The sequence below is a fragment of the Lonchura striata genome, chromosome 4 (assembly GCF_050655825.1).
Source record: "Lonchura striata isolate lonStrDom1 chromosome 4, ASM5065582v1, whole genome shotgun sequence".
NCBI classification, from domain to species: domain Eukaryota; kingdom Metazoa; phylum Chordata; class Aves; order Passeriformes; family Estrildidae; genus Lonchura; species Lonchura striata.
The window spans coordinates 2875391-2888608 of record NC_140706.1 but is presented as its reverse complement, the minus strand read 5'-3'; the positions used below and the strand labels follow the sequence as shown (position 1 = coordinate 2888608).

The window sequence follows — 13218 nt, the reverse complement described above, 5'->3', positions numbered from 1 at the left end:
AGGGGAGCAGGGGTGGCAGCAGGGGAGCAGGGGTGGCAGCAGGGGAGCAGGGGTGGCAGCAGGGGAGCAGGGGTGGCAGCACAGGGAGCAGCTGGGAGGTTCCTCTGCCTGGGTGGAGGCACCAGAGCGAGCGTGGGACGAGCTGGAGCTGCAGCTCAGGCTCCTTCCTCAGGGTTACAACCAAGAGCTGCAGCTTTGCTGCACTTTCCTGTAGTAAAATGTGGCAAACCCTGGCTCAGGGAAGAAATGACGATGTCTGGCTCCAGATCAGGAGGCTGAAGGATAGATTTAGTAAAACTATGCTATAATACCTTAATATACTATTTAAAGAGATGCTATGTGGGAATCCAGGACTTTCCTCTGGCTGCCCTGGGACCCTGGCAGGGGTCAGGAACCCCCCTGGACAGAGCCCCCAGAGACACTGTCTGTGATCTCTGGCCATGGAAAAGAGTTTGCAATCTTACAGGATGAATTACCAGCTCTGAGTGTTTGATATCAGTAATAATTAAGTGTGGCACGGGTGCAAAATAAAATTTTAGGATTCTAGATTAGGGGTTCAAAGGGGACAAGATGGAGGAAATTGGGTGTGCCTTGTCCTTTTTCTCCTTCTTCATGCCCTCCATGTCTCACTGTGGTGTTGGCATTTTTCTGTTGGTTCAGGCTGGGGACACACTGTCCAACGTAGGTGACAGATATTGGCACGTTATTGTAAATGCAGCCCAGGGAGTTTCTGGTATTTAATGTTTGTCACATCCCACTGAGGGCAGAGCCCCACACGCTGCCCTGCAGGACAGAGCTGGGCAGGGCAGCAGAACATGTGAGAGATAAACAGAATAAACAACCTGGAAACCAGCACAGACCAATTATGGCTTCTGCTTTGGCAGTGGGGCTGACAGACAGAGACTTTCTACAATCTGGGAATCATCAATACCACAAATTCCCACAATACTTTAATATTCTACATACTCACTTCTTACTTACCTATCTAACTCAAACCCGTGACTCTCTGCTGAGAGCCCCAGCCACAGCTGCATCCATTCATCACTGACCCCAAACATCCTTCACCAAAATCCAACCCAGCCATCACTGCAGGTGAACCATCCCCACGCCACATTCCACATGGGCCAAACAAAGGAGCAGAGAGAAAGATTGTTTTATTCTCTCTGTGCTTCTCCCGAGAGACAGAATTCTGTCTATCTGCCCAGAGAATGGGAATGTCACATTTTCCCATCCCGTCCTTGCTGTCAGCAGGAGCTCACGGGGATCAAGGGATCCCAGTCCCCAGCGTGGAAACCTCAGCTCCTGCTCGTGAGGGTGACAGGGGACACGTGCCAGGCTGGCAGGGACACAGCGTGGATTCCTCCGAGTGGCCATTTTAGGGACAGAGTGACAGGGACGTGGGGTTACTTGTGCAAAAGGCCAGAAACACTGAGCTATTAAATGGTTTTAAATGGGGTAGCCTCACCTTGTGCTTGGTCACCATCACCCAGGGAAAAGTGTCCTCAGGAGCTGCCATGCTCTTGTGGGATGTCCTTGTCCCACCTGGTTTGGGTTTTTTTTTGTTTTGTTTCGTTTGTTTGTTTGTTTTTGGTTTGTGAGTCTTGTTTTGTTGTTGGTTTGGGTTTTTGGGGCTTTTTTTTTGGTTTTTTTTCCCCTCCAATGCTCCTGCATTGGAGCAGATTGAGAAAAATTTGGATTATTGCTGCTGCCAGCTCAGCTCCAGCTGCAGCAGCGCCTCCTGCAAGGGTTGTCCCATCCCAGCCTTCTCCTAGCTTGGCCATCCTGGCTCCATGATCCTGCTGATCCCTGAGCACCTGAGCCCTGCCCTCCCCTCCCCAAAGAGCTCCTGCATTCCAGAGGAGCATTTTCCTGGCAGGAGGATGGGGAAACACAAAGCCACACCAGTGTGCCCCAGCTCTTCTGGCTGTGGGAGATGGCCCAGAGGTACCAGCAGAACCAGGACATGTCCATGTCCTGCTCCAAGGCTGTGGCACCCGTGCTCCTGATCCCAGAGTCCCCTGCCAGGCTCAAGCAGTTCTGCTCTGTCCCCTGCTCTCAATTCGATGCTGGCAGGAATTTGTCCCTGAGACAAACCAAGAAGCTCCATCCTCTGTGGGAACCCTGGATCCACCTGGCCTGGAGGTGTTTTAGGAGGTGCCCACCCGTCCTACAGCTCACATCTGAGCATGCAGAGAGATCCCCTCTGCAACCATTCCAACTCTGCTTTTAGGTCATCTCAAACTAATTTCAGACCACTGAAAGGTCTGAAAAAGAGAGAGCAAAGGGAATTGTGTCTCTCTGCTGCTGGACTGCATCCCACAGTGCAGGTGTGCACAGGACCTGTGGGTTTAGGGATAACCAGCTCAGCCGGTTCACTTCAGAAAGGGACAACGAATAAATCTGGAATTGTTCCTCTAATCTCACCACCCAACCAGTTCATCCCAGTATAAGCAGCCTTTTGAAGAATCATTTTGGTTTGGATTGGAGAGGAACTGTCGGAACTCAAAATGTCCCTCAGACATTTTTGGATGCTCCAGGTCCAAATCAGAAGCATTTGAGACCCTGGCAGGCAGCAGGAAACAGCTGTGATGTTGGATTTGAACCATGGAATGATTTACCAACCTTGCAGGAAGAACAAGAAGTCACAAAAGTTTAGATATTAGAGTAGGAGTAGTCACAAAGTAGAGGGAAGAATTTTTGAGTGCTGTACAGGGGGGGTTTAATGCTTTTACAGGGGGGTTTTGGTTTTGTACATGGGGGTCAGAGGTTTTAAGATGGATTTGGGATTTGGGCCTGCCCTGTCCTCCCTCTTTCTTCTTCCTTACCTCCATGTTCTTGGTGATGTTGGCACTCACAGGTTGGTTTAGAGTAGAAAATCACCATTTAATATAGGTAATAGGCATTGGGGGAAAACTGTAAACATGTAACACGTAATGTACCATATAAAAGATAGAAAATCACCGTTTAATATAGGTAATGGGCATTGGGAAAAACTGTAAACATGTAACACGTAATGTACCATATAAAAGATAGAAAATCACTGTTTAATATAGGTAATAGGCATTGGGAAAAATTGTAAACATGGAACACGTAATGTACCATATAAAAGATGGAAAAGCACCGTTTAATATAGGTAATAGGCATTGGGGAAAAACTATAAACATGTAATAACACATGATGTACCATATAAAAGATAGAAAATCACTGTTTAATATAGGTAATAGGCATTGGGGAAAAACTGTAACCATGTCACATGTAATGTACCCTATAAAAGACAGCAGCAGCCCTGGGTGGGGAGAGAAGAAGCAGTCGGAGTCAGAGAGGATGTCAGGGTGTGTGTGTGCCTCTGCCTGAGCTGTGAGCAAACCACAGCAGCCCCAGAAGAAAATCTTCTAGATAATTTGCAATAAACTGCCCTGAGACCAAACAACAGAGACTTCTGAGCCTTTCTTTGGAAGCTCGGGTTGGAGGAGAGACTTTTCCACCACACGGAGCCACCCCTGACCGAGGGTGAGCTCGGGCAGGGACCTTGAGCCCATCTCCTTCAGGGACACCTTCCACTATCCCAAGTGCTCCAGGCCCTGTCCAGCCCGGCCTGCAGCCCCAGGATGGGTGAGGAAGGCAAAACCAACCCTGGACCAGGTGGGCCGGGAGGGGCTGGGCCACTCCAGGTGAGGGGTTTTATCCAGGGCCAGCTGAGGAGCCTCCAAACCAGGCCCATGCAGTGTCACTCTTTGCTCCACCTTGTCCCCAGGGATAAAAAATGTCATTCTTGATGTATCCAGAGATCATAAAATGTTCTTGTGTCTCCAGGGCAGGAAGGAGACATCTCCCCCCTCCTTTGTTTCACTTTTTCTTTTGTATTAAAGATGAAAAGAATTCAAGTCCCATCCCTGCAGTGCTGCAGGCACAAGACTTCCCTGGGTATCATCTTTTTTTTTATTATTATTTTGCAGGGATCCCTGCAGCCACAGATTGGTGTTAATGATCTGGATTTGCTTTTGGGGTTAAAAAGAAAGAAATCTGTGAATGCAGAGCGTGGCTGTTCCTGTGCAGAGGGGAATATTGCAGCTTTGTAATTCACTGCCATCTTGTGATATTTAACGTTTCCCTAAAATGATGAACATGCAACATGAATTAGAACAGAACCCCAAACAAGAAAAAAAAAACCCCAATCTGTTCCTAGTATCCATAGTTACAGAGAAAACTCAGAGACCCTGAGGGTGATGGGTAGAAAAGCTCCTATCACAAAGACATAAAATGAAAAGTTGTGACATTTTGTTGCTTTTATTTTTTAATCTGCAATTTCTTTGCATAAACTCCATTCTTCCATCAGACAAAAAGCTGGAGTTTTCCTTGATGCCTCACCATGTGTGTTTTCAATTTCTCTTTCGCCCTTTGCCTTTGGGTGGAATGGCAAAATTAGGGCAAGTTTGCTCCAATGAGCTTGTAATTATTACTATGATTATTATTATTCCTTCCATGTACAGTCAGAGTACCTGGGAGTCCTGTGCAACTTCAGAGGGAAAACATGAGACAAAATGCTGCATAATGCATGGCAAAGTTTAACAGAAAATAGGGAGTTTTTAAAAGTCAGATAATAGGGGGATGTTCTACCTTTTAAAAACCCATGAAAGTAGATTGGACAAAGCAGCAGGAAGCAAAATATCACCTCCATCCTGCCTCTTGCAGAGAGGGGCAGTGGGAGGAGCTGCCCTTGCCCACGGCTAATTTTGATGAGTAATTTGCATATGGGTCATCCCAAAATGAGAAGCCCAAAATCTACTGCCCAGAATTTTAGTGTATTTACCATTTTACCAGTGTTTTGCTGCCCTGTATTTGGTGCTGACTGCGCCAGACTGTCAGGGCTTGGCCCCAGCTGGCAGCTGAGTCCCACAGGCTCATCCCAGGAATGGGGGTAAAAGGGAGAAAATCACAGATTGAGACCACAGAATATGGAAAGGTTTCCCATTAGGTGTCCCTTTGGGATATATTAAACTTGAGTTTTGAATTCAGCCAGTGAAATCATTTTGGGGGCACAGCCCTGAATTTCTTCCCCCTCCACTTCCATAGACAGAAACAGCAGCTCAGGTTTGAACTGCCTCATTTATAACCCATCCAAACAAATGGCCTGAAGCAATTGTGCTCCAGACTTTCAGCTGCCTCCTGGGACTTTGGATGTGAATTCCTAGAAAATACCAAAACTTTCCTTTAATAGAAAATGGAACTGCAGTTGAATAGTGGTGGCTGCTCCCCAAGGCACAGGCTCAGAGCACCAACACCCACCTGTGCTCACCTCCTGCAGCCACTCAGGAAACTCAGAGAAGTGCAACAATTTCTCCAAGGCAGAGCAGGGGTTGTTCCACAGGAGTTTTCAGCACAGTTAGAAGTTCCACCCATGTTTTTTGTTGCCTACTTTATTTTCTCCTGGCTCGTGTAAATCCCAAGCCTCACAATTCACATGCAGCAAAGCATGCCCAAAATGAGAGAAAAATGAGTTTTCCTGAGTGCCAAGAGGATGCAGCTGGGTGAAAAGAACAGGAATTGAAATGGTGGGAGAGTATCAGGAGGGCAGAGCAGCTGCTGGCAGAGCTCAACTCATGTCTCACCCCAACCCTGTCCCTGCCCATTTCTAACACAAACCTCTGCAATTCTTTCAATATGGTTGATTTTATTACAAGAATAGTTGAAGACAGAACAAAAAAACAGTGGCAAAACCAAATATTTTTAGAAAATTTAATATGCAATCCTTAGGCAAGATACTTTGCAAGCCTCAAACGTTCAATAACCTCTTTGCTGGCTGTGGTTGTACAGCACTCAGGATGTGCTGATCTTTCACACCAACACATGGTGCTGGTGCTGGTGGAACTGCATTCTCCTGCACTCTCACATTCAACAGCAGTGCAGAGATTAAAAGGAAATGTTTCTTTCCATTCTTTTATTGCTGTTTCATCCCACTGATAAGGTGGCTTTTAGTCTGCTCAAGTTACCTCTAAGTTTGGCAGAGACAAAACCTCTTGTCCACCCCAATTACTGTTTATTCACATAAATTCTGATTTCAGAGAGAATGAATGAATGATTGAAAAAATAAATATTCTTATGCAGGAAATACACTGACCCATACAAATAATACATTAATAATAATTAACTTGGAACATTCATTGCATGACTCAGAGTTTCTGAAGTTTTTATTTAAAAACCCCCAGACCTGCAGAACACAGAGGCCACGGGGTGGGGGTGTCTGAGCCCTTCAGACACTCTGAGCTGGCTCTGACTTCAAAGGATGAATCACCAGGATCTGGTTGGTATCAGCAGAACTGGCCTGCACAATGAATGAGCCCAGTCAGCCCTTCCCTGGAGGGGTTTCTGTCTCTTGGCTACAGGGAAATGATGCAGCTTGTCTGCAAGCAAACTTTTTATGTTACATAAACCAAGGAAAACATATTTATATAGCAAAGGCTTCCTGAAATAGCCCCTGGAATTTTGAACAGAGCAACCATTCTTTTCAGAGTTTTTTTTTTCAGAGTTCAGGATATATTTCAGCAAGAACAAAGACACACGTAGAATATTTTCTTTTTACTCTTTCCTTCCAATCTAAGTACAGCAGCCAAAGCCTACACACCTATGCTGTGTCCATCACAAAATTAAACAGCTCCACAGTGCAGAGCAAGCCTGGAGAACCCTGAATGCAATCAATTTGATAGAGATATCAGAATCTGCAAACAATAAAAAGTTTATTTATAGCAACAAGAAACTGGCTGCCAGGGGATAAATGACTGATCCTCCTGGGCCACAGGTGCATCAGTGTTTGACTTCCTGGCCAGCCTCTTGTACAATCAACTCTTATCATTTAACACCAGTTCTAAAAACTTCTGAGTTTGCAGCTGGTGCTTCGAAAGAGCATCCTACCTTCAGGCACCACGAATGCCCCGGGGAGGTTCTCGTTTGCTTTTAATTACGTGCTTTATTCATTAAGAGGTTAAACTCCTGCAGTGTGTTTCTCAGGCCAGGGTTGGAGCCACAGCTCTGCTGTCAGGCTGGAGGTTGATGAGGGAGTTGCTGGCCTGGGCCAGCTCTGCAATGGAGACTCTGCCTCGCTGCTTGATGTACTGGGCCACGGCTGCCATCTCCTCTGCAGTGATGTAGATGAACTTTCCCCTGTCATCAATCACACCTGCAGGGCAAAGACAGCACCCTGCAGATTCAGTCAGCACTGGGGCTCCCCTCACTGCTTTGGGAGGGGGTGCTCCAGCTGCTGAGGCAGCACTGCCTATCTAGGCTGGGCAGGATTTTATCTCCTGGCCACTGCTGGGTGCTGGAGCAGGGCTGTGCCAGCAGCCCAGGGCCTTGGGAATGCTCCTTTTGCTCAAAGGAACCCGTCCTGTGCACTGCAACAGCTGCCTGGGAGCTCCACAGCAGCTGCTGCAGGGATCACAGAATGTCCTGAGCTGGAAGGGACCCACCAGGATCACTGATCCAGCTCCTGGCCCTGCACAGACACCCCAACTATCTCACCCTGTGCATCCCTGGGAGCGTTGTCCAAACTCCTGGAGCTTTAGCAGATTTGGGGCTGTGCCCATTCCCTGGGAAACCTGGGCAGTGCTCTGGGGGAAGAACCTTTCCCTGATCCCCAACATAAATCCTCTGACCCAGCTCCAGCTGTTCTCTGGGTCCTGTCCCTGTTACAGGGAGCAGAGATCAGAGTTGCCCATGGGGAGGAATCTCCCCTCAGCCTCCTCATCTCCAGGCTGAACAAGCCAAGTGCTCTCAGCTGCTCCTCACATGGATTCCTCTCCAGATCCTTCTTCCCCTTCCTAGCCCTGCATTTTGGTGCTCATGTTCCCAGCTCAGGCAGCTGGTGGAGAAAGGCAGAGCAGGAGGGTCCAGGAGGGCACTGAGAGCCCTTGTGGGGCCCAGCTCAGCCTTTCCAGCTTCCCCTCTGAAGGGAATGCAGCTCAGGTTCCATATTTCTGTGGCTCCAAACTGAGAACAGAACCCTGTTTTTATGGATTCCACCGAGGCAGAGCCTCCCTGGTTTTGGGTACAGCCAGCCAGCACAGCACACATCCTTCTCCCTGGATTCCAAGCACTTCCAGGGCATTTGAAAGGGTTTCCACAGGCACTTGCTGAGTTGTTCTCCAGCCATGAGGACAAGATCAGGTCAATAAATGTTTGTGCTGGCACCTTTTTCTACTTCACCCTTGGAAAGAACAAGACTGCCCAGCACTAAAGCATGTTTTGTTCCTGCTCAGTCTCTGCAGCCATGCCAGCTTGGACTGGGAGGGTGCAGGGCTGGGAACAAGCACTTGACTGACTCCAGCATCCTGCAGTGCTCTGGGATGTCTGCCTCTCCCACATGCCACACCCCAGTCCTGGCTTTAACACCACCCCAAATCATCCCAGTGATCCTCTCAAATTCAGATTTCAGAAGGCCCCATTTGCAGCTGGCTGCTCAGCAACCCCAAAAGGCCTTCAGCAGATGGGTAAATAAATAAAATATAAATATCTAGCTGTTAAGTCCTACTAGATCCTTAAAACAGGAACGATACTGGAATTCTCTCTCTGCCATAGGGAAGGCACTTTCTGCACCACCAGCTACAGAAAGATCCCCTTTGTGCTTTGGCTGTCACCTGTCAGGGTGCCATCTGCCATCAGGTCCTGGATTCTGTTAATTGCATCCTGTGCAGAAGAGAAAAAGGAATAACAGACTGATCAAAAGGGAAGCAAAAAACATTTCACATGTTCAGATAAACTACAGAGGCTTACCTTGAAATCCCTCAGGGTTAAGAAATTCAGCACTCCCACACAGAGAGATGCAATCAGCCCTTTGGTCTTAAAGGATGATTATTTTTTTTTTTTTTTTGTATTTTGGGATGTTCAAGTTAAATTCCTTACTCCTGGAAAGAGCCTTTTACTGCCTGATTTAAGGATGAAGGGGTTATAGGAATCTTCCCATGGAAAGGTTGTGCAGTGCCATGAAGTTCCATGAAGCACACAGATCCTTCTCCAAGGTTCTTCCCTGCTCAAAAATTCCACATTTTTTATATTTTTTCCTGCTCCTTCTAGGAGCAAACTTCTGCTACCGACCCAAAGCAACAACTTGTTGAATTTATGGCTAGGTTTACTCCACAGTTACTCCAAGCATGCAGTTCCACTGCACCCCAAGTGCTGGTTTCTACAGCTCTACCTCTCTTTCTTGTTGTTATATATATGCAGAAGGAAATTATAATCTAGATTTTAAACAGATAAATTCCTTTAAGTAACCCACTGCACACTTAAATGGAGTTCTGGTTTAAGAGGGAGGCAGGGGCCCAGCAAAAATTAGTATTTCCACCCCAAAAGTCAGTGCTTACCTGTGTCCTTAAACCCAGATGTGAAGCCAAGTCCTCCAGCTGGATAACCTTTGTTTTCTGCGGGAACAAACAAGAGTTAAGCTGATGAATGAGAAAGTTGGGATTTTTTTTTTTTTTTCCATTCAAATAAAAAAATGTATTAACCTGACAAGGGAAAACCTGTTCCTTTAAGTAACTTTTCCTAGTAAGCACTTTCATCTGATGAAAAACTCTCAGGTCACCTAAAGCAGGGAGCTCTCTGGAAAGACTGAGTGCTCTGACCCACTTAGAGCAGGACTCAAACACATCTGCCAGCCTTGATCCTGGACTTTTCCTTACACTGGGACGAGCACAAGGAACAGCCATGACTCTGTTCCCCCACCTCCTGAGTTTCTCAGCTGCCACCTTTAATTTCCAGTGTGTTTTACCAAAGCTCTTTCTTCTCTGAGGGATGTTTCAAAGCACCTTTTAAAACCATCACTGGTGTGTATCAGCACTTACATAAAACCCAGGCAAGACTGGCAGCATTAAGTGCTTTAGTCTGTTTTACTGATGTCATGTGTATTAATGCCATAATAATCTTCCTAAGCAAGCCAACACCTTATTAAAATTGTCAGTGTTGGAGCTGCACATTGTCATGCTTTTGACAGATTCTTCCTGCAGTTTTTCTCAGTGAAGGCACAACCAGCACTGCTCACATCTGGTTTTGTGCTTCTCTGTAGCTCCAGAGAAAACACCTGCAGTGCTTGTCTGCAGCTACTTGGTTCCTGTTTTCTTCTCTGCCAAAGTTTTAAGAACTCATCTGTTTAGTTGCAAAAGGATGCAGTGTTTGGAAGGAGCTTGGAAAAGACAAAACTGTTGGAAAGCTCAGTTAATATTCAGGTCTACATTCCTAAAATCCATGTATGTACAGCCACAGGAGCTGCATCTCCATTAATAAATTAAACACTTCCAACAAAGTCCTTTGTTCGTGGTGTTGAGAACATACTGGGAGGCCACTGAAGAAATAGAGAGAGGCTGAAATAGATGAATCTTTTTCATTAATAAAATCAGACCAAAAAGAAAGCCACACACAGATTTAGCAGTTGTGAAGTTCGATGCAGCCAAGCTAGAGAACTGAATACCATGGACTGAACACATGGAACTGGAACCAGTCCATGGAATTCAGTTCTCAGAGCTGGGAACTGCCAACATTCGTCACATCTTCTTTTAAAGGGATTGGGGGGGGGGTTGGTGAAAAGCCACATGAACAGGAAAAACAGGACTTAAACCTTCACTTAAAGGTATTCCCCCTCAATGACCAAGTTCAGTGGAAGCTTTCCAAGACAGATCCTGCTGGGAATGAGAGCCCAAGGGGGTGGGGTGGGGTGGGATTAGGATACACTCCTCACACTCTGGAATACAACAGCACCAAGAGGTCCCAAGGGAATAAAACACTTCTCCACATGCATCATGTTCTAGAGACAAGCTTAACTTCCCTTCAGCAACAAAAACACATCCACATTTTCCTGAATTAATATCATTTTAGGGGTGATGCTGCTGCTGTCCTCAGCAAGGGATGAAACACAGCAAAAGGCTGCATTTTGCTCCCAACACCCTTAAGAATGAAGCATGGGGTGACCTATCTCCAGTCAATTATATCAGCACAAGAAATTATTCAAAAGAAGAGCTAAATTCAATTTTATTTTAAAAAAATGCCAATTACTCTTAATTTATACATTTTTTCTGACAGCTACGAGCAGCTCAGCACCGCTTCCTGTCAATGGTTTCTGTGAACAGAACGGAATATGAGGGCAATACATATAATCTATACATTAAGCACACTTTCAAGATTAAAGAAAAAAATACTTAAAACTTGTGAAAGAAAGCGATGCCCCAGTTCTGCAGAGGAAATCAGGTGTCGAATATTCAGACTTTGCTTTCCAGCCCAAGTTTAATTTCTCTGACGTCAAGATGAAGTGACTGATACAGAATTTAGTGCTGAAACACTCAACTGGGAGTTTGTGACTAATCTGATCCATCCACCACAAGCCCTGGGGCAATGGGCAGAGCCTTGCCCTGGCTGTGTCCTCCCTTGGAAACCTCCCAGTGCTTGTGGAAGATCTCAAGGGACACTGGAATCTCCTTTTTTACCCACAGAGGTAAAGAAGAAGCAGAGAGCAGCCCAGCAGAGCTTTGCAGGGCTCTGCTCTGAGCTCTTGTCCAGAACTGCCTGGCAATCACTCCAAAGGACTCCCCAAGGAGAATTACCCACCAGGCAAATCTCTAAGTCCAGGAGATAAATCTGCTGTAAGTCCAGGGCTTTTCTGGGATAATGGACGTGCAAAACGTGAGATTTTGGAATAGAAAATGATTAGCAGCTCACTGAGTTATCCGAGTGATTTGCTTGCTGGAGAAGCCTTTCACACAGGTCACACATCCTGAGAGTTCAGATTCCAGTAAAGGAAGAAAGTGATTCATTAGGAAAAAAAGATTTGCATGCCAAAGTTGGGAGTCAGAGGAGAAAAATGCATCTGACCTTTGATACAGCAATAGTGGAGAGCATTTGCCCTCACAGATCAAAAGCACAAATCCTCCTGACCACAGCCCAGGTTTGAAATACCCAATGGGATGAAAGGGAGACTGACACACCCTGGTTAAAACAAGGCAGCTGCTTCTTACACTGCCCTCCTGAACATTCAAACACTGGAAGCTGCAAGGACAGAAAAAAGTGAAGGAATCACAGGAAAAGTTGGGATTGAGCTTTCCAGTGCAATGCTGGAAGCTCAAAAACACCCTCCTGGTACAGCAACTCTCCTTCCTGCTGAGCTCGCATGGAGAGACTGTTTTTAAATCAGTGGCTGATGCTCACAAACAAAAAAGCCTGAATATTCCAAATCCCAATCCAAAGCAAACATTGCTTCCATGAACTCTGAGGGAGATCCACCAGGCCTGTCTTATACCACAGGGCAAGGGCCACATCCTGCCCCAAAAGCCAGGACCCAGCTGGAATTAAACTATTTTAAGTTTAGGTAACTGTGTTTGTGCTGGTTCAGTAAATAACACTTATTGAAGGGATCACTTCTGTTACTTGTTAAATATTTAAATAAATGAAAGAGGAAGTAAAGATGTCCCTCTTGGACAAAAAGGTTTTTCACACCAATAAGAGAGAAACCAAAGGCACCTTACCTTAACATATTCCAGGAATTCCATAAGAAAGCTGCGAGACTAGAGACAGCAAGGAAAACAATTATTATTTTGAGTTCATGAGCATTAAATGCATCAAAAACTTGCTGAGAAGAAATACTATAAAAGTATTTAGACTGCATAATTCCTAAGTTTTAACTACACAGACTGAGATATTGAACTGGGAAGAAAAATAATCTAGACTGAACCTTTACAAGGGACTTCTGACAGGTATTTTTTGAGACAGAATGTGACTCAGGTACAACTTAAATTTTTCCCAAAAGGTTATAATACAATTTCTTATTCTTCCCATCATCAATACCCTGAAATAACCACATCTGGGTGAGTTTAAGCATCATTAAGTCACACACCAAGGCCATTCCATGCAGAGGAAAACCCAGAGTGACTCAGGACCTGCAGATGGCCAAGTGCAGCACAGCTGCACAGCACCTGTGGAGGCTCAAGCATTTCAGAGCCATGCACCTGAAATCCAGTGAGCAGCTCCATTTCAGAGGCAGTGCAAGTTAAAAGGAGATCAGGTTGCTCTGCAACCCTGGGAATCAATCAGCCTTAATTAACTGGTGAGCTCTGGAGGCAGGAGCTTGATTTTCAGCACAAGCAACCTCAAGAACACAAGGCCGAGTCAGCTTTGCTAACAGGATACTGAAATGCTTCAGTACTTCAGCCACCACAAGGCCAGGGTGGCTGCTTAATTTCCTTC

The 13218-nt window shown here is 45.9% G+C and overlaps 1 protein-coding gene across 1 annotated transcript in view; it reads right to left on the bottom strand.

Moving 5' to 3' along the window:
- Nucleotides 1-5651: 5651 nt before the first annotated feature.
- The window catches only part of DDRGK1 (DDRGK domain containing 1), a 34375-nt gene continuing 26808 nt past the window's right edge, over nt 5652-13218 (bottom strand). Inside the window, exons 6-9 of the mRNA XM_021526818.4 lie at nt 12501-12539; nt 9354-9410; nt 8631-8679; nt 5652-7174 (exon numbers count right to left, since the gene is read on the bottom strand). Coding sequence (XP_021382493.1) covers nt 7002-7174; nt 8631-8679; nt 9354-9410; nt 12501-12539 — 318 coding nt within the window. The 3' untranslated portion in view covers nt 5652-7001. The remainder of the gene's footprint in view (nt 7175-8630; nt 8680-9353; nt 9411-12500; nt 12540-13218) is intronic.